A 21,689-nucleotide genomic window follows, 5' to 3' on the forward strand; every position below is an offset into this window, starting at 1 on the left:
TAAGGAGTGTTTTACTATTGCACTGGTTCAGAAAGGAAACCTTTTAATTAAATGAGGGTGTCCAACAGGTGAGCCCAGCTCCTGACAGAGAGCTTGTGCTAAAACTTAAGGCTTATGCTGTTCGGGCTGGCCTAACTCAGCTCACTTGAATTTAAGTGAGCAAAAGCTGGTGTGCAACTAAGCTACAAGCAAACCCAGCTTGAGCTGCTGTCATGGGCAGCTGGATGTCAGAGAACACAAACTCAATGCACTGTAATGAGAACAGAGTCCAGGGACACAATGCAGGCTTTTAAGACATCTCCCTTGCAGCATCTAAGAGCCTGATGTCCCTCTTAAGTTTCTTTTTTCCCCCACAGCTCACTTCAAGTTTCAAAACCACTGTTAATGATTTAACTGAATGATCACAAATATTAAAAAAAAAAAGTTACAGCTTTATCTCCACTCTTAATTTGCAATGACTGGAGAAAGGCAAAAGATGACCTCCTATTCTTGATCTGCAAAAGCAGATATTTGTTAACATCTTATGCTGACACCATTACTGGGACTGGAATGCCACGTTTCCCACCCGCACTGCTTCAGATGTACTAAAATAAAAGCAAAATTAAAAGCCTATGTGTAAATCAGTCGAGATGCAGTAAAGGAAAAACACGGAGCGAAGGACAGCGACAGGAAGAGCGCTAAGGGGCAGCGCAGGGGCAGGAAGCCGTGCTGTGCGTGGTGCTGGAGCCTTTTCAGTCTGCCCCCACAGCAGTGACAGCACAGCAGGAGGGGACGTGGGAGCATCCCCACTGCTCACAGCTGCTGCTCACCTCTGGCTGTGGTTCCACAAAGCTTCAGCTGGCACGCGCTCACCCACAGAGCAGCAGTGAGGCCGTTGGTGTTCTGCTCACACTATGGGGGTTTAGGACTGAAAACCACAAATGCTGGAAGTTGAGGCAACTTTTATTGAGACTGTACAAGCAGGGCACTGGGAAAAAGAAAACAACAACAACAACAGCGGCTTGATGTTGGGACCAGCTCTGTGGAGTAAGAAATTAAAAAGGCACTAATCTGAAGAAAAGACACTCTGTGTATTCTAAGAATATAATTCATTTAATACTGTTAATTTTGTAGCACAAAAAAATAAAACAAGCCGTGATCCCCAAAATAAACTTTAAAAGCTTACACTTTAATATTATTGCCTGAAGATCATGGTCTTTAAATTACATATTGTGTTTTAAAGTTTACACAGTGAAGACTGTCTCAAATACAAGGCCACCTTTCCCACTGCAATAATTGTATCCTTGTCCCAAAAACGCATTTTCATGTAACAACAGCAGAGGACAGCTGGAGGATGCTTTCACTGGTCCCCAAAGGCAGTCTGTTAGGCAGGTCTCGCTTTCAGATGCAGGTATTGAGAAAAATGCTCGAAAAATGGACTGGAAAACAAAGGCAGCCCCACTCGTTCCCAGGATGTTAATATAATATAAAAAAATTACTTTACAGGCACGTGAAATGGCACAAAGAATGCTGTTTCTTCCCTTTACAAAAATAATGCTCGGGCTCTTTGGAGCCCCAGCCCACACAGGATCTTCCCTTTTGTTGATGCTTTCCAATTTGTAAACAATCACAAATTAAATTAGCGCTTCTCCAGTGATGGACACGGATTGAAACAGTTTTCATGGAAACTTTCAGACTGCTCAGAGGCTTCAGTGTGTGCACACACACACGTGCACACAAGGGGAGGCAGCGAGCCTTCGTGGTGGACAGCTGTAGTGGCACCACTTACACACTGTGCTTTGTGGCACGGACACCTCGCAGCCCGAGGAGCGTTCATTTACACGGATGGGTTACAGCCCAAACGGCAGAGGCTTTGTACAGCAACACGCACGGCAGCGAGCGGCTGAGAAGCCAGGCAGTCCTTCCAGGAGAAGCACACTGGGGTCAGATGCAGTCTTTGTCTGAAAATATTTGTCTTATAGCAAAATGGCAAAGACACGATTTGAAGCGAGGCTCCAATCGGCGCCGGTTGGGCAGCGTGCTGCATTTCAGCACACCTAACGTCACCGAACCGACCGCTGCAGCGGAGAAATACCTCATCTGGGGCCCAAAATCTGGTTCACAGAAAGTTAACAATTCTTTTCTTTCCATCAGATGCCACTACACACCATTTTTGCATAGTTTTGAAAGAAAATCTTTTGCTTTTCTGCGCTATCAGAACATAATTCAACCTAACACAACGCACGTGTTCAAGGTGCACCTCATCCACGAGGAGATGAGGCAGGACGCTTAGTTTCATGAAAAAAACAACAGGTTAAAAGCTATGTTCAAGATCTCAAATCTCACAGTATTTATTTACGGACTTGGACATGCAAAGGAGGAATTCCACAACCAGTCTGAAGAGCTGCCCGGAAACAGGGCACGTCTGAAGTAAGGTTTCTCTGCAGCAGACTGAGCTTAGTGCAGTTGCTGTGTTCACAAGGTGACTTTCAGTAGTACAATCCATGTAGTAAACGTACAGGTGGAGTCAGGGCACAGAAATTCATGACCTCCTTTAGTCAACAGAGCTGCGTAGCTTTTTGTTGCAAGACAACCCGTCGATGCCTATTGTCAAGAATTACTCTTACAGCACCAAACACTTCAGTCAATGCTACTCTACTTCACAGTTAATTTGGTAGTAAAATGCTCTACAAGAACTTCTAGACCGTCAGCCACTTGATTAATACTACAAAAGATAACTAACAGGTGAACCGAGAGTTTCTTTAAAAAAAACCAAACACAACAGCATTTTACATCTCCTGTTGGAAATGCCATTCGTACACTTCTTCAGTGTCTTCCATTCAAGGATCTCATGGCACTTTCAGCTGAATGAGAACAATGTACTTTTACAAGGATCAAGTGACACAATCAAGAAAACACATTGGAACTGAAGGCAACGATAAAAGTGACATTTGTGGACGCAGTGAGGGTTTGCAGGTGTCTGAAGTTTCTCTTTTTGCTACACCGGACAGCTTCAAATGTTGAAAAATGAATGCATGGGGGCACTACTGTTTTCCTGTCAGATATTCCTGGTTTTCTGCAGATGTTTTCCTTTATCCAGGCTGTATTCTGTTAAATCGGTGCTCAAATTATTTTAAAAATATGTTCCAGTTCACCTAGAAAACACACTTAAAGAAGGCAGAAGATACCACTGTACCTAAGCTTTCACATCCTGTAACAGGCTCAGGACTTGACCTGCATGGCATAACACAACCATATAGTTCCCTAGTAAAGGTGCAATTACAACAGTACAGCTCATGTACAGAAAAGGGGAGAGAAAGCTGTACTGATAACAGACACCTGTGTGGCCTCCTCCAGCCTAAACATTAATTATAAGGTGGGAAAACCTTGGCAGCTGACTCCAATTAACCATTTTCTAGAGGATGCTGGGAGTAGAAGGGGTATAGGGCATATATAAGCCAGAGCCAACTCCTTTGGAAGGGTAAAGATTGTAGCATGGAAAGGTTTGTGGTGTGAGGGGGAAAAAAAGAAAAAAGAAAATAATTCTGGAAGAGGAGCACAGCAGTGTGGAGATGCCCTGGAGAAAGAGGTACTGTGTTCAAAGTCTTCAGCAAGTTGGGGCGGGTATAGCCAGGAAACTTGGGAGTGATAAGTGAGCCTACAGAGAAATGGGTATAAAAGGCTTATGTTTAAATAACAGGCTTTTATCGTATTTACCAATGTCTCCTGTCCTGTTCCTTTTATACTTCTTCGTGCTGTGGCAATCTGATCCATCTCCCTACCAGGTAACAGCTTGGTGGCAAGCACTACTAGTTAGTAAAGTCTACTTCCAACACTGCAGAAGGGCTCTGTGTAGACCAGGCCAAAGTGTTTCCCTTTAAAGCTCACTTACTACAGTTAGTGCTTGCAAAATCAACAGAAATACTTTATGTATGTAAAAAAAAAAAAATGGGTTATGAGCGTGAACCCCTCCTAAGTTTCCTTATAAATAAATGCCTCAGCTTCAATGCAGCTCAATCAATGGTTATTCGTATTTAACACACACTTTCAGGAAGGTCAACAACAAGCTTAAGAGTTAACAGAAATGAGCAGCTTCTAATGCAACTGCTTAAAATACATAAGCTTCAATTAATGTCCTTTAAAGAGACCGTCATTGTAAGTGTACTACCTTAGGGCAGGTTCTCTTAAAACTAAGTCTTCTTCAGTCCTAAAATTGCATTTTTGTTGTTGCTTTTTGTTGGACAGTAACAGATGAGTCGCATGTTTGCTCTAAGATTAGGGCTCTTCCTACTGGGCAGGCCAAAACAAGTCCACGGAAGTCTCAAGAAGGGTTTTCTTCCCATGCTTGTCTGCTATACGCTTCAGTCTTCTCCAGCTTAAGGCCCAATACAGTTTTAAAAGTGAAACCAAATTCTGGTTGATGTATCTACGGTATGAAGGTCAGGCAGTGACTTCAGTTGTATGTATTCCAAATGTGTATTAAAAGAACTGTCAAACTGCAGCAAGCTGGAAAAATGGGCAATGCTAGCAACGTGCCATTTAGCCACCATCCCACCTCAAACAACACTAATGAGAGCCAGGAAAGGGAAGCAGCAGTGTAAATCAGACCAAGGGAATCATTCGTTCTCATCTGGGTTTTGAGGGTCAAATATTTTGACATGTGTGAATGGGAAGAGCCCTTTTCGCCCGTTGACCTCTCCTTCCCACTGACCGTTTATGTTCATCCTTGTAACCTTCACAATATCTCCAACCTGCGTCATTAAAAACAGCCGTTAGCACATGAGAATCTCACCTTTGGTACAAAGCAAGTAAACAAGAACAGTAAGTACAGCTTGAGAATTAAGAATATAATAGCTTTGCGTAAGCTTTAAAGGGAAAGAAGTTATTTTTATTTAGCTGAAACATTTTGTTGCTGGAATCTGCACCCTAGTTGGGAAAACTTGACATATATTTATATGTTGCAATAAATTGCTGAACCACACCTTTTCCTGTAGAAAAGCTTACTTCATGCTACAGTATATTTAGCTTAGACAGGCTGACATCACTAAAGCTACCACAAGTAATGAGATGCAACATGCATTCAAAAGAGCATACTACTTGTTTTTAGCATTAGCAGGTTTGCTTAGAAGGAAAATTCTCTTTTTCCAAGAGATTCCTATAGCAAACAGACTCAGAGTTCCAGCTCTGGCTGTCACAGTCTAAGATATTGCTGTAGTTCTCTAAAATTCTGCATGCTTCCAAAGCATTCTCAAACAGTTGTTCCCGAGTATGGGATGCACAAATTCTAGCTTGGTTTGCTGCTTTCACCTTCACTTCCTGTCAGAGAATTTGAAACAGGAACAATGACTTGTCGAACCTTTCCTATCACAACTGTGTCTCTTCCTATTTGGCCAAAGACAAGGAGAGCTAAGCTATGATCAAGCAAAAAAAGCCATCAGCCCAAGTGGTAAATTACTGTTTAATGCTAAGTTTAACTTGAATCAGGATAATTGGCAAAGCCCAACGTGTGCTACAGCAGGCAGAGCTGAGGACTGCCTACACTCGTTTCTCCCTGAACTGCTTCAGAAGAGCTGAGCATGTGGCCTGTTGCAGCAGCCCTCTAACTGCACCTCCCTTCCTGTTTACTGCGTTGCATTTATGTGGTAACTATAGTAAATATTAGACAAGTGCCATTAGCAGCTAATAGCTAAGGGCACAAAAGGTAGAGCCACACTATGACCAACAGCAAGCACCTCAGAAGGTTCTTCCCCAGAGGAGATCCAAGAACTACACAGCTGGGTTTCAGATCAGCAGCCAACTTCTGTAAGCTCCAGAGGTAACAAGCTGTGATCTTTCTGAGGGAAAAACTACCTTGTATTATTGATATAGTGTGTGTAACAATTTGTGTGCATTATCTAAATAACACTGCATGTAGAACTGACACAGCTGGCTTCAGGACCTTGGCAAAGGACTTTGAATTCAAACTTCTCAGTTAAGATGTGTGCATCTTCCATGAGAGAAAAAAGCCGACTTTACAAAATATATTCCTAGAGCCTCCTGAAAGCAGCTCCCATTACTGCAATAGGTGTTGTTTGAAGATTGCTCAGAAGCATTCTGAACCCTGAAATGAGACTTAAGATGTTACAGTGAACTCTGGCATTCAGCGTTTGTAGCTCTGAAAACTTCTCAGAAATGTAAGCTTGATGTTGTGTATTAGAATGGAGTTAGACTTTAATTAATACATTTGCCCCCACTCTCTTACTCTGCTTTTACCACTACTTGTAGGTTTTTTCCACTTCCCGCCCAGATGTTCCAGATGTCCCACATGGAACAATCTTCATCTTGTACTTTCCAGATAGGAAAATCCCCTCTGAACTCCTATATGTTTCTGTGATAATTGTGAGACTTTCTTCAGTTGTCATCTTCATGTATGCTGCTCGTAAGCTCAAAGATGAAGCCTGTGTATCCTAGTAGTTACACACTGCCTGATAGTTAGCATGCTCCTGTAGCATCAGTGTGGCTGGTTTCCATCTCTTCCTGGAATGCTGCAGCTTGCTTTGATGGTGTGCTTGAGAAAAAGCACAATTTGTCTGACTTCTCATTAAATGGAAAGTCTAGAGAAAGCTTTATATAGTAACAAGATGACTTAAACAGGAACCTAACAGAAGCCTCTTTAGGAAAAGGCTGATAACATCTATAAATAACTCTGTTACTCTGCTAGATTTAAGTAACTTTTGAGGACAGATTTGAGTTCCAGGATTCAGACTCAAATTCTGAAAGCCTCACTGCAACAGTCAAAACCCAACAGGAAACTCTATTTGCACCACTCCATAGAAACAATTCACTTGGAAGCATTTTAATCTTTTTAATGGGGGAAAAAAAAAAAACAGTAGCACACAGGCCCAAAGAAACACACAGACTCGTGTTCTGAGTCAGATTTAATTCTGGCCACGTGCTGCAGAGTTCCATCTGAAGTTTGTGCAGAAGGCCTATAAAAATATCCTTCAATTCGACTGATTTCTACAGCATGGATGGGCTTAGGACTGCAGGTGAGCAAAAACTAAAGATACAGTAAGTGTATTATTTTCCAATAAACTGCCACGAAGATCAGCAATCCAAGAAGTTCTTTAGACTGGGCAGGGGGAGTTGTTAGAGCTGTAGCAGCTGTTAAAGAATGGTAGCTGAGAAAAGCTTCTCAGAACTTCGTCTTGTATACCAAGGACTGCTGGATGTCCTCTGCTTTAAACAAAAGGCAGTTGCCTTAAAGACTGAATGAAATGGCAGGCTGAAACAAGATTCTGGGGAAGGAACCCTGATGTCATGAGCAAGTAATTGTTGCCTCTGTGTTAATGACCTCTGGATTAGCAACATCTGAAAGAATCCAGCCAAGTAGTCCCTCTCTGCTTTTTCCTCTCCCTGACTCTCCCCAATATTTGGTAAATTCTCTTTAAAGCCTCTACAGTAGGGTCAGCTGAGGTGGGATCTCCCATGAAAGTTACTTAACATGCTGTTGTTTTTAGAGAATGTTTCAGACCAGTTGGAAGGGTTGCCTTATGATTAGGAACAGGACAGTCAGGAGATCTGGTTCTATTCTCATTGTTGCCACAAACTTCCTGTGCAATTCTGGACAGCTCATGGGCCCTTATCTGTAAATGAGGATAACACTTCCTTAGTGTCAGCATCCCTCAGATAAGCAATTCACTTGTAAAGTATGCCAGCATCACTGCATGGAAGCATCAACTGCTGACGTGAGTAATACTTCTGAAATGCAGCCATCTGGTTCCACCCAAACGATAAAAATCAAAATGCATTTTAGATAGCATCCTTTCATTATGTCCCTGTTACAGCATGAATTCAAAGCCCCGGGGAAATGCAAGTTGTGGAACGTGCCAGTCAGAAAGCTTACTTCATTCACTCTAAACTCTTCCATACCTGTCTCCATTTGAAGCTGATTCATACACTGAAAAGGTTTCCTGCATGCCATTTGAGTCACGTACCTCAGATAATTTAGCATGTTCTATAGATATTCCAACAATGAAATTACTCCATCGCACTGCCCCCAGAAGATAGAAAGCTAAAAAAGGAGGCAGAGTTTGGTTGAACTACAAGCAAGACAAAAGGAGACTCTGAATGAGACTCTAGATACTGGAAGGTTGAAGAAACCAAAAGGCTGAGAGCACACCTCTGTTACCCTAATTTTCATGCTCTGAGCCAGAAGAATTGCTCAAACCAGAGCATGCAGTCATTCAGACCTGAAGAAAGATCATTCCTGGAGATGCTAGAACAGGTCAAAGGGCAGCACAGAAATGCTGATGGCCTCTAGATACAATTAATCTAGCCTCATCTAGGAACAGAGCAATGTAGTTTGGCAATTGTCATACCTATACTTGAAGTGCAGAGGTGAGACTGTAGTACTACAAGAAAGCACAGTTTTCCGTTAAATTATGATAGCCTGTCTCCTGCTAAGCATGTTGTGATTGCATGGAATTTGGAGGCCACAAAGCTTCAATAGAGGAGCATTCCTGAGCCATGCTAAGTCACAGCTTTAGCACAGGAACTTGCCTAGGTTCTCTCTACTGCTTTCAGTTTCATCTGAAAATAAGCTCTGCAAACAGTTCTGAGCGTGAAGATGCATTGGACTGTAAGGCACTGAATGCAGCCACGATGGGAACAAAGTAAACTGGTAAAGGAGGTCACAAAGATTAAGAATCCATATAATCTCCAATGTAATTGTTAGCCTTATTTTCAAATGTAGCATACTGGGAAGTTGGTACATATCAGCACAGACACAGAAATCCTTCCACAGTGTCATTTTCCATTAATAGCTATCAGAACTAATGCTCCAAAGTCAACTCTTAAAATGCAGGACCTGTGCTTGTACAGTTTAAGCAAAACTGTCATCCTTGTGCTTGGAAGCATTTTAATATTTAATGCAGCAAGACAAAATTTCCTTAGCTAAGAAAAGCACTATGCTTGTTGTCAAGTGATAGCAGCAACCTAATTTCCTAATTAAGTTCTACTACTAGCACATTTTGCCCTACTTGTCTCAACTTTACAATAAAGAGGGAAAAAAAGTTACCTGTAACCTAATTGCAACAAGCTCAGGAGAAATATGGTGTCAGTTATGCAAGTGTGGTGAACAGGTATTCATTTCACCAATATATTTCAGTGAAACCTTAACTCTGTACTAGCAAATTAATACATCTGTATTTTCGATATAGGATGTGCAGATACAGCTGCTTAATGCTACACAATGCTGGCACAGGTGTGGAGGAAAAAAGGCACTTAAAAACTGCTACAAAAAAATATAATGAAAGTCTGTGTATATATGTCAAAAATAATCTTAAGATACCATATTCCAAATCTGGATATGAACTCCAGGACTGCTGCTGCCCTCAGAATGGTGTCTGACAAATACCTCACAGGCACTGAGAATAATGGTAGGAACTTTGTTTTGTCACCTGGTAGACCAAAGAGTGGCAGCAGCTGCTGCTCTCCTGTTTTTTGGTTCCTTAAGTTATTCCACTCTGTTTTGTAAGGAGGAAAAAAAACCAGACTGCTAGTTTTTAAAGGAATTATGTATCACTGGTTTGTCTGCTGACTTTGCTAGACATGAAGAACTCTGCTGCATAGATCCAAGCAGAGTACTCAATTCTGTGCAGATGAGCTGCTGCTTTAAGGTAAAATGCAGCAGGTCTTGGATTGCTGGGCACTTAAACCTGCACATCATGTACTGCCTTAAAACAAGGCTTCAGCAGGGTATTGCTGTGATCAGCCTGGCTGTACAACTACAGATTATTAATGCTGAGAAACCTGAAGGCAAGCTTTGCTGCCCTGTAGCACAGGAGCAGTGCCAGCAGTCTCTGCTCTTACAAAACCCAGCGCTATCTTGTGTAACCTCTGAGCACAGGGCTGCCCTCCCAGTTTTCTCAAGGAAAACCGAGGTTGAAGAAGAGCAGCGTGTAACCCTGTAATACAGAGCTCTGGTTCCAACAAATACAGGACACTGCATCCCTGTCCTTCGTATTCCTTCCTCTGGAGCAGCAGAAAGGAAGGAAGTTGCCTCTTGGCGAAAGCACACAACTAGAGAAACAGATCTTGGCTGTTGCTTTTATTGTGAGGGTTTTTTTTGTGTGTGCGCAGTATCTTTGGAAATGCTACACGTCAGTGCTACAACTCAGTGGGGTCACAGTGAGCAACTGCAAACTCCAATCATTTCATTAAAAATGCTGTGCCTGTGCTGCCAGTGTAATTAACTGAAGTGACCACAGTGACATGTCAGTATGTCAGTCTTAGAAATAAATGCTATGCTTCCTAATGAGTATCTTTATAGGGGAAAAAAAGGACATGGCAATTACCCTTAAACTTGCTTGCCATTAAACTTTCCCATTTTATAAACTATTTCAAAGTTAAACATCCTACCAAACATCTTAACAAGGATTTTCAGTAGAATGTTCACTTTATAAATTGTATCTTTTCATGGGAGAAACTTAAAAAAAAAAAGTTACCTTACCAAACAAGTTTCTTCTCTGTAACAGGCTATGGCTCTTTATCTTGTCTTACATTTTGACAGCTTGTGTAAACAACTGCATACAACAGAACAATCAGACTTGAAAGCAGAGAGCTTGTCATTTCCCAGGGTTCAGCTTGAAAATGGGACATCTCTCCACTTAAAAGGAAGTTGAGCAGATTACTATGCAACAGCTTTATTTACTCCAGATGGTATTCTGCTTCTTTCAAGCACTGTTTGTGTGCTGACCACAGAAAGCTGAAGCCAGCAAGCAGATATTCTGCTTTCAGACTGTTGTATCAGTTTAGATGAGATTACAGATCAGTACAACTGTACCAAGGTGTTCTTATCCACAACAGCTGAACTGTGACTGAGGCTGAATACTGCAATATATTGTTATTTTGGAAGAACACTGCTTTCTTCCCCCAAACGTTCCCATAAGCTGTTCTTTCTGTGCTTCTTACAAAACTTCTAGTCTAAGTAAACACTATTGAAAATGATAGGGTTCAACTATGACCTCCAGTAGTTTGGATTAAGGAACATGCAGAGCCCTGAGAGGGTTGGGCCAGCAAAAGGTGTTAAGCAAACAAAAGGAGGATCGTGCCAGGAATTTGGAGCTTTCTTTAGAAATGGTACACGTGACAAAAAATATACTGCTGCAAAATGAGGTTGCTCTCTTTCTCTGTGCATGGATGGAAAAGCTATAATCACAACTCAAACCTGCGTGTTGGCCAGAGAATGAATCCTACCAGTATATCAGGGCAGTTAAATGATTGGATTAACTAGGTCACTAAATAGCAAATAGGAGAAAATTCATTAGTGAGAGGCATCCTCCCAAGCAGTTCTGCTACACTGCAGCAAAGCAGGTTCCCTCAAGTTGTTCTATGACACACTGATAACATAAAATCAACTGCTTGCCTTACTGTCTTCAGAAGCATGAATAGTTTTGGCAGGAATCTTCTGTACGGAGCAGTTGGCAGAGAATTTACTTTTCTTCCTATGCTGATTTTCACACGCTGTTCACAAATGACAGGCTGCTAGCTTTTGTAAGACTCAAGGAAAACAGTGATACGTTTAATTTTTAACCCTCTGCCAATAATCACCTGTAAAGATTGTACAAGAGGGCAATTTTGGGAAACTTTTATGAATAACCAAAAGTGACAAACAAAACCTTTTGAATCTTAGTGAAAAGCAGCAGCTTCATTTGCAAACTGAGAAAAGGCAACAGGAAAAGTTCAAAAACATTTTCTAAAATCCCTACTCTACTTGCTAAGGTGTTGTTGCTTCCCTTGCTTGTTTCCCTGCATTTGCTCCTTGAGCCCCCCACCCCCCACATCCAAAAAGCTACGGTTGAGAATCAGAAAAAATAACTGTATCAGCAATCCTTACCTTTCTACTTCAGTTCTCAGCCTGGAACGATCAATTAAACATCCCTTCTCTAAGATTAAGTGGAGAAGCAAAGTCACTTCCACAGAAGGATGTATATATTCTACTGCTCTTATAATGTAATTCACTGTTCCATAGGCAAGACAACAGTGCGTTAGGCCTGGGTTCTGAAGTAGCTTAGTCAATTTTCTCAAAGGAAGTGGTGTAGGTGAAGCAATTTTTGTACATCTTTCTTCAGAACATAACAGAACTTTTCAGTCCTTTGGCACAGATAAACAGACTCCACATAAAGTCATCCACACCTGCTCTGTCACTAACAATATTTAGTTTATTTTTCAAAACCATTGGAGAACTGTAAGACAAAGGGGAAAACTCACCTCTAATGCCAGTGCAGTCTTGTCATAAGCGCAGGGTACTCTCTTTTGGATAGCTTTGGCATAGACTGGTCCATTCTGCGTGGATGGCAGAGGGTTGATGACTGCTCCAGGTGTACTGGATACTGTGGGAAGGGGACTTGTGGTCTGAGGCTGAGCATAAGCATGGGCAGGTTCTGGAATACCGTAACTGTTGGAATTTCTGTTGCCGTGCTTCCCGATAGAAGATCTAACTAGCTTTTCTACATAAGGAACAGGAATCATCCCAATCCGACCATCCTTGTTTCTGGCACTCCACCACTGTTCTTCTGGCTTCTCTACAATTACCAGTATTTCGCCCTTTTTAAATGGCAGATCCTCAGCATCGTTGCCAGGAAAGTCATAGAGAGTCCGAACGTATTCCACGTTTTCTTCGGCAGCAGACATAGCAGGGGCAGATCCAGATCCCATTGGTGGACTTGGATACCTGAGATTAAAAAAGTCCCAATTATCAACAGCCGTTGTTTTGCACTGCCAGTAACAAAACTAGCCACCAGCTGCACACAAGGAACACCAGGTAAAGGAGAACTACCTTGTTCACCTATGTAGCAACATACAATAAAAAGCTATCATAGATGTAAAAAAGAAAAAAAAAAAAAGGTATAATAAGGCAAAACCTTAATTATTGCTTTACTTTCTCTTTTGGATTATTGTGAAGATGTTAAGGTAGAATAAAGACCTCTGTGGCTTAAGTTATGAGAAGTTGTGATATATTAAGAATAAGTGAAAAAGTTTTGGTTGACTGGGGAGGAGCTTCTGGAGAGCTACATAACCCTCTCCTGCTCACCGCATTTCCATCTTTAACCTCAGCATCCACCTCTGTCAAGAATCCAGTAACCCTGAATGGCAAATCTGAGGGAGCACAGTGGGAAAATGGAAGCAATAGTAAAAGGAAGAATATGATAAACTCTTCAGTCTTTCTGATGCTGTAGGCAGTAGAGCATCCTTGTACCAGAAGGTGCTGATATGCTACTGCTGATATGCAGGATTTGAGGGGCAGCCATATTAATACCAAAAACCCTTTTGTTTCAGGACAGAGACATATTTAATGGTCTTAGGAGACAATACGTTTCCCTTCCATTCTGGAAAGTAATACGGAATTAAGCTGCCTGATCTTATTGTCCTAACTTCAACTCTATTTAAGAGTACTTGTAATTCCTGAATATCTAAATACCTAATAGCATAACGTGACATTCTTCATAAGAAACGGGAGGAAATACTAACATCTGCTGGAAGGAACATACCACAAACACTGCTTTCTATTATATATATATATATATGTATGCACTTCATGAAGTCAGAAGAACTAAGAGCCTGCAAAAGCACCTGAGACATTCCATGGAAAAGGCCAAATTTTCGAGAGAAATGAGAACAGTAACAGTTCTGGAAGAAACTCCTGTCTACCCTTATTCTAAATGTAGCCCATTGATTTAAAGAAAGTAAATCTGGAAGTGCTACCTCCCACTCTCCCTCTTGCATCACAAAGTTTTTTTTATATAGACAGAAATCCAAACCATCAACCATGTCAGTGATTTTTTTCCCAAGATTGTAGAACAGTAATTGTACTGTGGATAACCACTTCAACCCCTTTTGTAGCTTTATGAAAAAGCACCTCAGGTCACAGTATGCCAGGTCCCATCTGTCTCTGTGTGCTGAGAACACCACCAACATCTGTCTGCAATGAACGCCTTGAAAATAAGGTGGTACTAAGATGTTCAGGAAATGTTTCATGTAAGGTATGACACAAATACCCAGAGAACAAGTGGAATCAACTAAGTTTAAGTTGTGGAAGCCAAGTCCTTGCTGTCCATGACTAAGAATGAGGTGTTTTATTTTCAGAAAGGGTTGACAGTACCCAGGTTAACAAGAACAGAGATGAGCAAGAACATCACTGCAGTATAGACTTTTTTCCTCTAAACTGTCTGTAAGTTCAAGCACACGCATAACCCTGTGCAGCTCCAGTTAAATGTTTCAGCACCTGTAAAAGATGAGGGAATTTTTCACCTACCCTTTTCTTTAGCCACAGCACAACCACTACCAGAAGGTTTCTCAACAGCTTTAGGAGCTCTTGAGGCCAGAGCTTTGTCACGCTCCTCCCACCATCGGACAGCTCTGCAGAGCCTGCTGACCACTTGCCTTTTTCAATTTGACACTGTGGTCGACTTTTGACAACTTAGTGATTGTGATTAAGAACTGGACTATAAAAACGTTAAACTGTGATTCTAAAACTCAAAAGTTCCCCCTCCCCCCCCAGTAACTTGTTAACCTGAAAGAAATCCCTTCAGCTGCAGAATTTAGAATTCAAGCTATTTGATTTTTTTTTTTTTAACTGTGTCATTATTTTAATAGCTTTTCTCCTTCTTTTATCTAGGAAGCCCAAAGGATGAAATAAATATGTTCCAGGGTTACTGGTAAGCTGTTTAGAGATGCAGCCTGCAGGTATGCCCTGTGTTGGGTGCAGGACAAAGAATGAGCTCACAGCCAAGTCACATTTTCCCATCCTCCTAAAAGAGCATTTCTTGGTGTATGCATATGCAGAGACAAAGAGTGCCATAAGCAAACAGAGATAAATGCTTTTACCCTCTTCTGGGGGAATGCCACTCTCTAAGTCTGGGAAACAATGTTTTTGAATGCATGAGAATTCAATCAGCACCACGAAGCAGGAATCACAAAGGCACGACCTGTTGGAATCACTGTGGATGCGAGGCCAGAGCAACTGAGTTCTGAGGCCATACTTCAGCCAGGGAGGGGAAGACTTCTGAGCCAGCTTCTCTCAGCCGTCCCAGTAAGGGGACAATACCAGAAGGCTGATACAAAGCAAGACCACACCCTCCTGCAAGACAATTACAGCGGGTGGCAAGGATGTTCCCAGAGCCTCCGCATCTGCCTATATTCATCCCAAGGACGGGCCCTACTCGCTATACTGATGATAACCGTAACGAGCAACCCACGGCCATCACCGAGAGCCCTGTCCCAGAGTTTCAAAGCAGACGAACCCCACACAGATCCCGGAGCTGCAGCACTCACCTGGGCGCGGGCTCGATGAGGGTGGTGGTATCCAAGTAGTGGATCTTGTAGAACTCCAGCAGGGCGGGCAGGTGCTCGAACTCCTGATCGCCGATCTTAAAGCGACGGTTAGGCAACGAGTTAATGATGTAGTGGGACACCCGGGAGTTCTCGGATACCGACAGCACGTAATCCCCCGGGCAGGTGGACGAATCCCGCACCAGGAACATGCCATGCCGCTGCCCCTGCAGCCGAGTCTGCGCCTCCGCCCGCGACACCGGACCCACATACCAGCTGGAGCGGTCCGACGAATCGAACCGGGCGGCGGAGGACATGGCTCCGAACGGGGAAGGGCGAGGGAGGGGAGGAAGAAGGCCAAGAGCCCGGAGGCCCCGCGGGAAGAGGAGAGCCGGGAGGGGAAGGCCCGGAAGGGCAGACGGCGGGGCCGGGGGCGAGGAGGAAGCGCCCAGCCCGGCGGACGGGCGGCAAAGGGACGGGGGATGCGGAGGAGGAAGCCCCGTGCCGCCGAGGCGGAGGCCCGAGGATCGCCGGGCGGGGCCGGCCGGGCGCGGCGCTCAGGGCCCCGATGTGCTCAGCGGCGCGGCGTGCGGGGCGGCATCCTTCCCGCCTGTCTCAGGCCCGGGCGGGCTGCGAGGTCGGGCGGTCCGAAAAGGTGGCGAGGATATCCCGCTACGGTGTCTCGGCGCCGGATGAGTGGGAAACGGGAGGGGCGAAGCGCCGGGCTCCCGCTTTCTTCTACGGGTTCCCTCCCCTCTCGGAGCCGAGCACCAAAATGGCGGCGGCGCCGGGCGGTGAGAGCCCTCCGGAGACACCGCCCCGCGCATGCGCGCTGCGGCCCGCGGCGGCGTGAGGAGAGCGGGGAGGCGGGAGGGGAACGATCCTGAAAGGCCGCCGGGCTGGAGGTGTGCGAGGGGAGCCGCTGATGCGTCTCCATCTTCGTAGGGCCGCTCTCGTGCATCCCTGGCCTCTCGCCCCTTGCGGCTTGCTGAGCTCCCTGCCCGCGGGCACTTGGCGCCCACGTTGCCTCCTCTGAGGATTTTTGGTGATGCTTTCCTGCGCGTTTTGAGTTTCACCTCTTTTTCGCGTTGTTCCCGCACGAGGAGGTCGAAGCCCTTTGAGGTGGTGGCTGAGGAGGAAAGAAGGGCTGAGCGGGGCCTGGCAGCGCTGGGTGCTGCGGTGAGCCGGAGCAGCAGCACGAGTCCCGGCAGCAGGGCTGATTTCAGGCAGCTCTCGGTGGTATCGCCGTGCTCGGCTGCTCCAGGTAAGGACACGACAAAGTGAACAGCACCGATTCCCCAGACGTGCTAGAGATACCTTCACAAACACTTTGCTGATTTTTTAGGTCAGCTCTGTGATTTCATTTTATTTTGTTTCTCTTCTTGTTTTGCTTTTGAGGCTGTCAGTGCGAAGCAGAGCCGAGTGAAGTAAGTGAGGTTTCAAATGGAGAAGCAGATTGGAGGTGACTGTCACAACCTGCCCAGCCTGGCTGCTGTGCAGGCTCAACTCCAGCTTTGCCATCTTCCCTTCATGCTGTTTATTCCAAAAGCTCGCTCACAGCACGGTTGGTTTTTCGCTTTATTTCCTATGTTGGTAGTCAGTGCTAGCTGGGGTGTTTGTATCGGTGTGGGCTCTCTCTCTCCAAGTATTGAGTTCAGATATCAAAAATGGAAGCCTCACCTCGATCAGATTCTTATGTTTTAGCAAAAAATATTCAGGAAAATCTTGTGACATCACTAATACAGAAGGATCTTAAACTTGGTCCTGAATACATGTGCAGGTATTGCTTCACCAGCTGCCAAGTACAGCCATCTCCTGGGTGGAAAACAACAGCTGTTCAATCAGGCAGAGCAACACAAGTAAAACAATAGGGCCAGAGATGAATAGTTCCATCTGAAAATTCACACCCATGCAAACTTCTTTTAGGGAAACTTACCTAATAGGCATATCATTGATCAATTCCTTCTAGTTGAAGTACTTTTATCTGCCAATGAGAGTCATTTTTAAGCACAGATAAATAGGTTACAATAGATTATGAAGGTTGTTATATTTCTCTTTGTTATTTGAATAGGTTTGAGTCATTTTCTGTGCAGCTGTGGCCAAACTACAAGACAGTACTTGAAATAACAAGCCAGATAATGTTTAAAAATAATTACAAGAGCCACAAGCTAGCAGCAGAATCAGTAATACGTAGTATATGAAAAGGAAATAAAAATTCGTGCTGCATTTTATTGAATTATAATTATTGTTATAGTATGATAAAAATCAAATGTAAGTCAAATATGTAATTATCTTGCCTCCATTTCATGTAAATAGCACAACTATCTCTAAAGAGTTGAAACATGTCAGGAATAAATAGCACTTGATTATAAACCAGTTTCAGTGCAGTGCTACAGAGGGCTCGAGTGGTGACTGAGGAACCAGCACAGCCAGCCACCTTCCCTTCCCGAAAAGACACTAAGCACAGAAGGGTTTTCAGTTTGAAAGGAACTGCCACAATTATCTGTTCTGACTTGAGCTTGTGCAGGCTGTGTGCATCCTTCAGGTCATTCCCCTTTCAGTTTCAATAACTGTGGTTGAATTAGGTGAGATCAGCTAGGTAAAACACCTCATCTTCTACTTACATGAAGAGAAAAAGGTGATATATTCAAGCTTGTTACCATTATCAAATAAGACCAGGCAGCAGCTTCCTAGTCTGTCTCATGAAGAGTGGAGAGATGTATGGATTTTTAGGGCTGTTTTACGGTGCCGCTTTACCTTTTTATTATATATGAATGAGTTTATGCTCTTTGTGTTATGCATTGGCAGCTTCTGTCCTTGGAATATTCTGCCAAATATTTGCTGCAGCGCAACTGATGAAATAGGGATCTCTTGAAGTGCATCAGCTGCTAATAAAATACAAACTCAGCTGGCAGAATATTGCCTCGTGTGAGTGCTGTCCCTCTTACCCCATGCCCAGCTGCTTCTTCCTCTTTTTGCCAAAAGCCCCCCTCCATAGCGCTGAATGCCAAATAAATTGTGCACGTGGCTCATTCCTGTGTAAGCGGGAGTAACCTTGTATCAAAGGTTTAGAATGAGAATCCTTCTTTCTTTTAAATGAAGAACTGGGTATGCTTCCAAGACAAAATTAACAATCCTAATTGAAATGAGGAGGAAGTGGGAAAGGATGTGTTGGATTTAGAGGTAGGCAGCTGGAAAAGAAATACAGTAGTGAAAGCACTTAGAAACAAAACCTGAAGCAATTACAATCACTTGTGCAAATAAGGAAGCCTAAAATACTTCAGGATACAAGTCCACTAATTACAAATCTAGTAAATATGCCTCTGTAGCTTTACCTCTGGCTGGCAGGAAAGAGGAAAATAGATTATTAAGAAACAAAGTTGTTATTCTTCTGGGCTTCCTAGTGCATCAGCTGTTAAAGCTTTAGAATTGTGGTCACGCTGTTCTGAAGAGCTGTTTGGCTCGTATCTTACAGACCAGAAGTAATGTCAACTTTTCTTAGTTCATCATTCAACTGTCTGCAGTGCCTTGTGCTACACTGTGATGTTTCTTACTGCAAGGTACAAGACTGACATATCTAGGAGACTAGAGGATTTTTTAATCAAAAAGAGAAAAAATATCAAAAATCAGAATCAGCCTAAAACCCCCATGAGAGCATGTTGAACACAAGTGAACACAAAGTTTAGGTGTGCTAATGAAGTTCCTGAAGTTTCAGCCTTAATAGATTGATGATAATCACACCTCAGCATATCAATCTGTAATCTCTCATACAGTTTCTTTGTGTGGGTAACTGCACTGAGCAAGAACAACAAAGCTCTTCATATGTTTTAGACATAATTTTAGTGCAAAGTGATTTGATTATTGTTAGCCTGGGTGTTGGCTTGAAAAGGAGAATGCTGGACCAGACCATGCAGCTGCTAAATGATTAGGATGGTTTGACCTAAAGGAAACGTGCTTGTTTTTTCACTAAAACAAAATGCATGCAGTTAAGATAGTGCATATGGTACCTTTTAACTGTCATATTGTGCTCAGATGAAATGTTGGGAGTGAAAGCAAATGAAGATTTGTTTTTACCAAATGAAAATGCAGATCTGCTCATAGAATTGGTTCATGGAATGTGGATGTATAATGCTGGCAGCTTTAAAAATAGAAAAAAAGAATACAACATTCCTAAGGCATATAATGTGTTTTAAGGACAGGTTGTTTCCTCATAACTGCCTTCTAAGCTGTGTACTGATTTGCTTTGCACAGCATCCAACTGTTATTTAATAAATAACAGTCACTAAATTGCATATGCTGATGAAGTAGAAAAATGGATCTCCTGACTATCTAGAGATCAATATCCAAACTCTAGAGGAGTGATAGGAAAAGGCTGGGAAAAATAGAAGTGTGAGTTTCCTCATGACATTTCTTTAGCTTAATAATTACATCTTGCATTCCCCTACATAATTTAAGCCCAGTTTAATTAAAATAGTAAGTAATGCCCTCTAGTGGAATACATAGGAAAAGGAAAATAAGCCAGACAAAGAATGATCCCATTTTTAATTGTCATGGAAGAGGCTAACAACCATTTTCCCTTGAAATACACTGCTTATCACTGCTCTGACATGCTAGTTAAAATGTGAAACACGCTGCAAGCAGTGCAGTCAGATGTGTTAAGTGCCAGGGTTAGTTGGAACACCTGGATCTACAATGTGGCTTGGATCACTAGGAGTGTGGAATCACTTGGTCAGTTTGCAGGCACAACAGATTGCCACTGCAATGCCTGCAGTCTGGAAAGAGCGTTTCTGTGATGTCAACCTCAGATCTGTCATTACATGTGAGAGCTGCACTGAATTCTTACAGGTTCAAAATAGCTCTGTGGGCTGAAGATGAATACACCTCAGGCTCCTGTATTGCAGTATAACAGACTTTATTATCAAAATGGATTTTCTGAGGAAGCTCACGTATAGGATTTCCTGCTTTGTCAGGTCTCCTGCTTTATTTGCCAATTGGCAAAGGGTCCAAAATTGAGGTAAAAACTGACAGTGCTGAAGAAAAACAATCTGACTCCCCAGCTGGAAAAAAAAAAAAAAAAAGCTGTTCAAATCCTTCTAAACCTTTTCCAGAAGCCCACTGTACTCATGTGGAGTCAGTGAAATCCATTTCGAAATCAAGAGATGGAAGAACGTTTCTCCGAAGTAGCAGGCCAACCATTATTTGTCATGTGATGATTACTGAGCATCACTTTGGTTTCACCCTTCCTCCTGCAGCCCTGCTACTGCTAGAAGTTTTAAAGGCTTTTGGCTCATGATTTTCATGTGGCACCCATTAGTCCCTGCCCCTCCAGGAGGGAAGGAACCTATAATGTCCACATATCACAATGGTTTGGACTTTAAATCAGCTTCTAAACTAATGTCAAGCAAAATCAAAATGGCATTCAGAAGTGAATCATTTAAGCTTCTTAAGCAAAAGCTTTTCTGTGTTTTATCTTTTTGAGCTGTGGTGATTCTGTTATTTTCCTGTCATTAGTTCAGCTACCATAGGGTCTTGGATGAGTGGCTTCTTCACTACTGCTTGTTATCTGCTTATTACTTCCCTCATCTGAGGCAAACCCATTTCTTCTCTCTTTATCCTTTTGTAAAGTGTATATTAAAAGAGTGAATAAAAAATCAGCCCATTCCCAAGCTGGTGTATCTTCACTGATAATAATGTAGTAACATGGATCTAATTGAACTCTCCATCTTTTAGATTCCACATCATGGTTAATAAAACTGTCACAGTAGTTAAAAAGAAAAAAAAAGTTCTGACAAAGATTTATTAATTAATTTATGCTTGTGAACAAATGTGTCTGACAGTTGAATGATGAGATTGTCTTATTCTGTACAAAGAGCTGTTTCTAGAAATCTTTCTGCTGCGTTGTCAGCACCTGTAGTACAGAAATTCGGGAATGGATGTCAGTTCACAGACTCTAACCCAGCTATGAGGATGGCTGCATGCCCAGATGAGATGAAGATTCAGATTTCTTCTACTGTTCCTGCTTCTGTATGTTCAGTCTGGCTAGAAATGATCAGGCTGATGCCCGGCACAGGAAGGAGATGCTAGTTCTTACCTTCCCATGTTAGGCTTGCTAGAAGGTTTTATTACCAGAAAAAGTAAAATCTCCCTAAACTCAAAGAGCTATTTCACATTAAAAGCTGGAAGGAAAGAAGCCAGTCAAGCTGAGCTTTCTGTGCCCTTTTTTTTTTCTTTTTTTTTTTCTGTCCATGCTGGAAGTTGAGAGAAGTCTCCTTCAAAGGAAAAGAACCTCTCTACTATATCTGGGGGGAAATGGCAGTTCTGTGGTTACTTTAAAAGTTCTGCTTTCTGGCAGGTGAGCAGATACTGACTGGTAGTGGCATTTTGTGCAAAACACTTGC

The 21,689-nt window shown here is 42.8% G+C and overlaps 1 protein-coding gene across 1 annotated transcript; it reads right to left on the reverse strand.

The window, feature by feature from the left end:
• Positions 1-4,595: 4,595 nt before the first annotated feature.
• Positions 4,596-15,608, reverse strand: CRKL (CRK like proto-oncogene, adaptor protein; the record flags this gene model as incomplete). The annotated part of the gene is made up of 3 exons (XM_079544010.1): positions 4,596-4,730; positions 12,232-12,694; positions 15,295-15,608. 3 exons carry the CDS (start codon positions 15,606-15,608, stop codon positions 4,596-4,598), a joined length of 912 nt encoding a protein of 303 aa, XP_079400136.1.
• Positions 15,609-21,689: the final 6,081 nt, after the last annotated feature.

This window comes from Tetrao urogallus (assembly GCF_951394365.1).
Source record: "Tetrao urogallus genome assembly, chromosome: 17".
In the NCBI taxonomy this organism is placed as follows: domain Eukaryota; kingdom Metazoa; phylum Chordata; class Aves; order Galliformes; family Phasianidae; genus Tetrao; species Tetrao urogallus.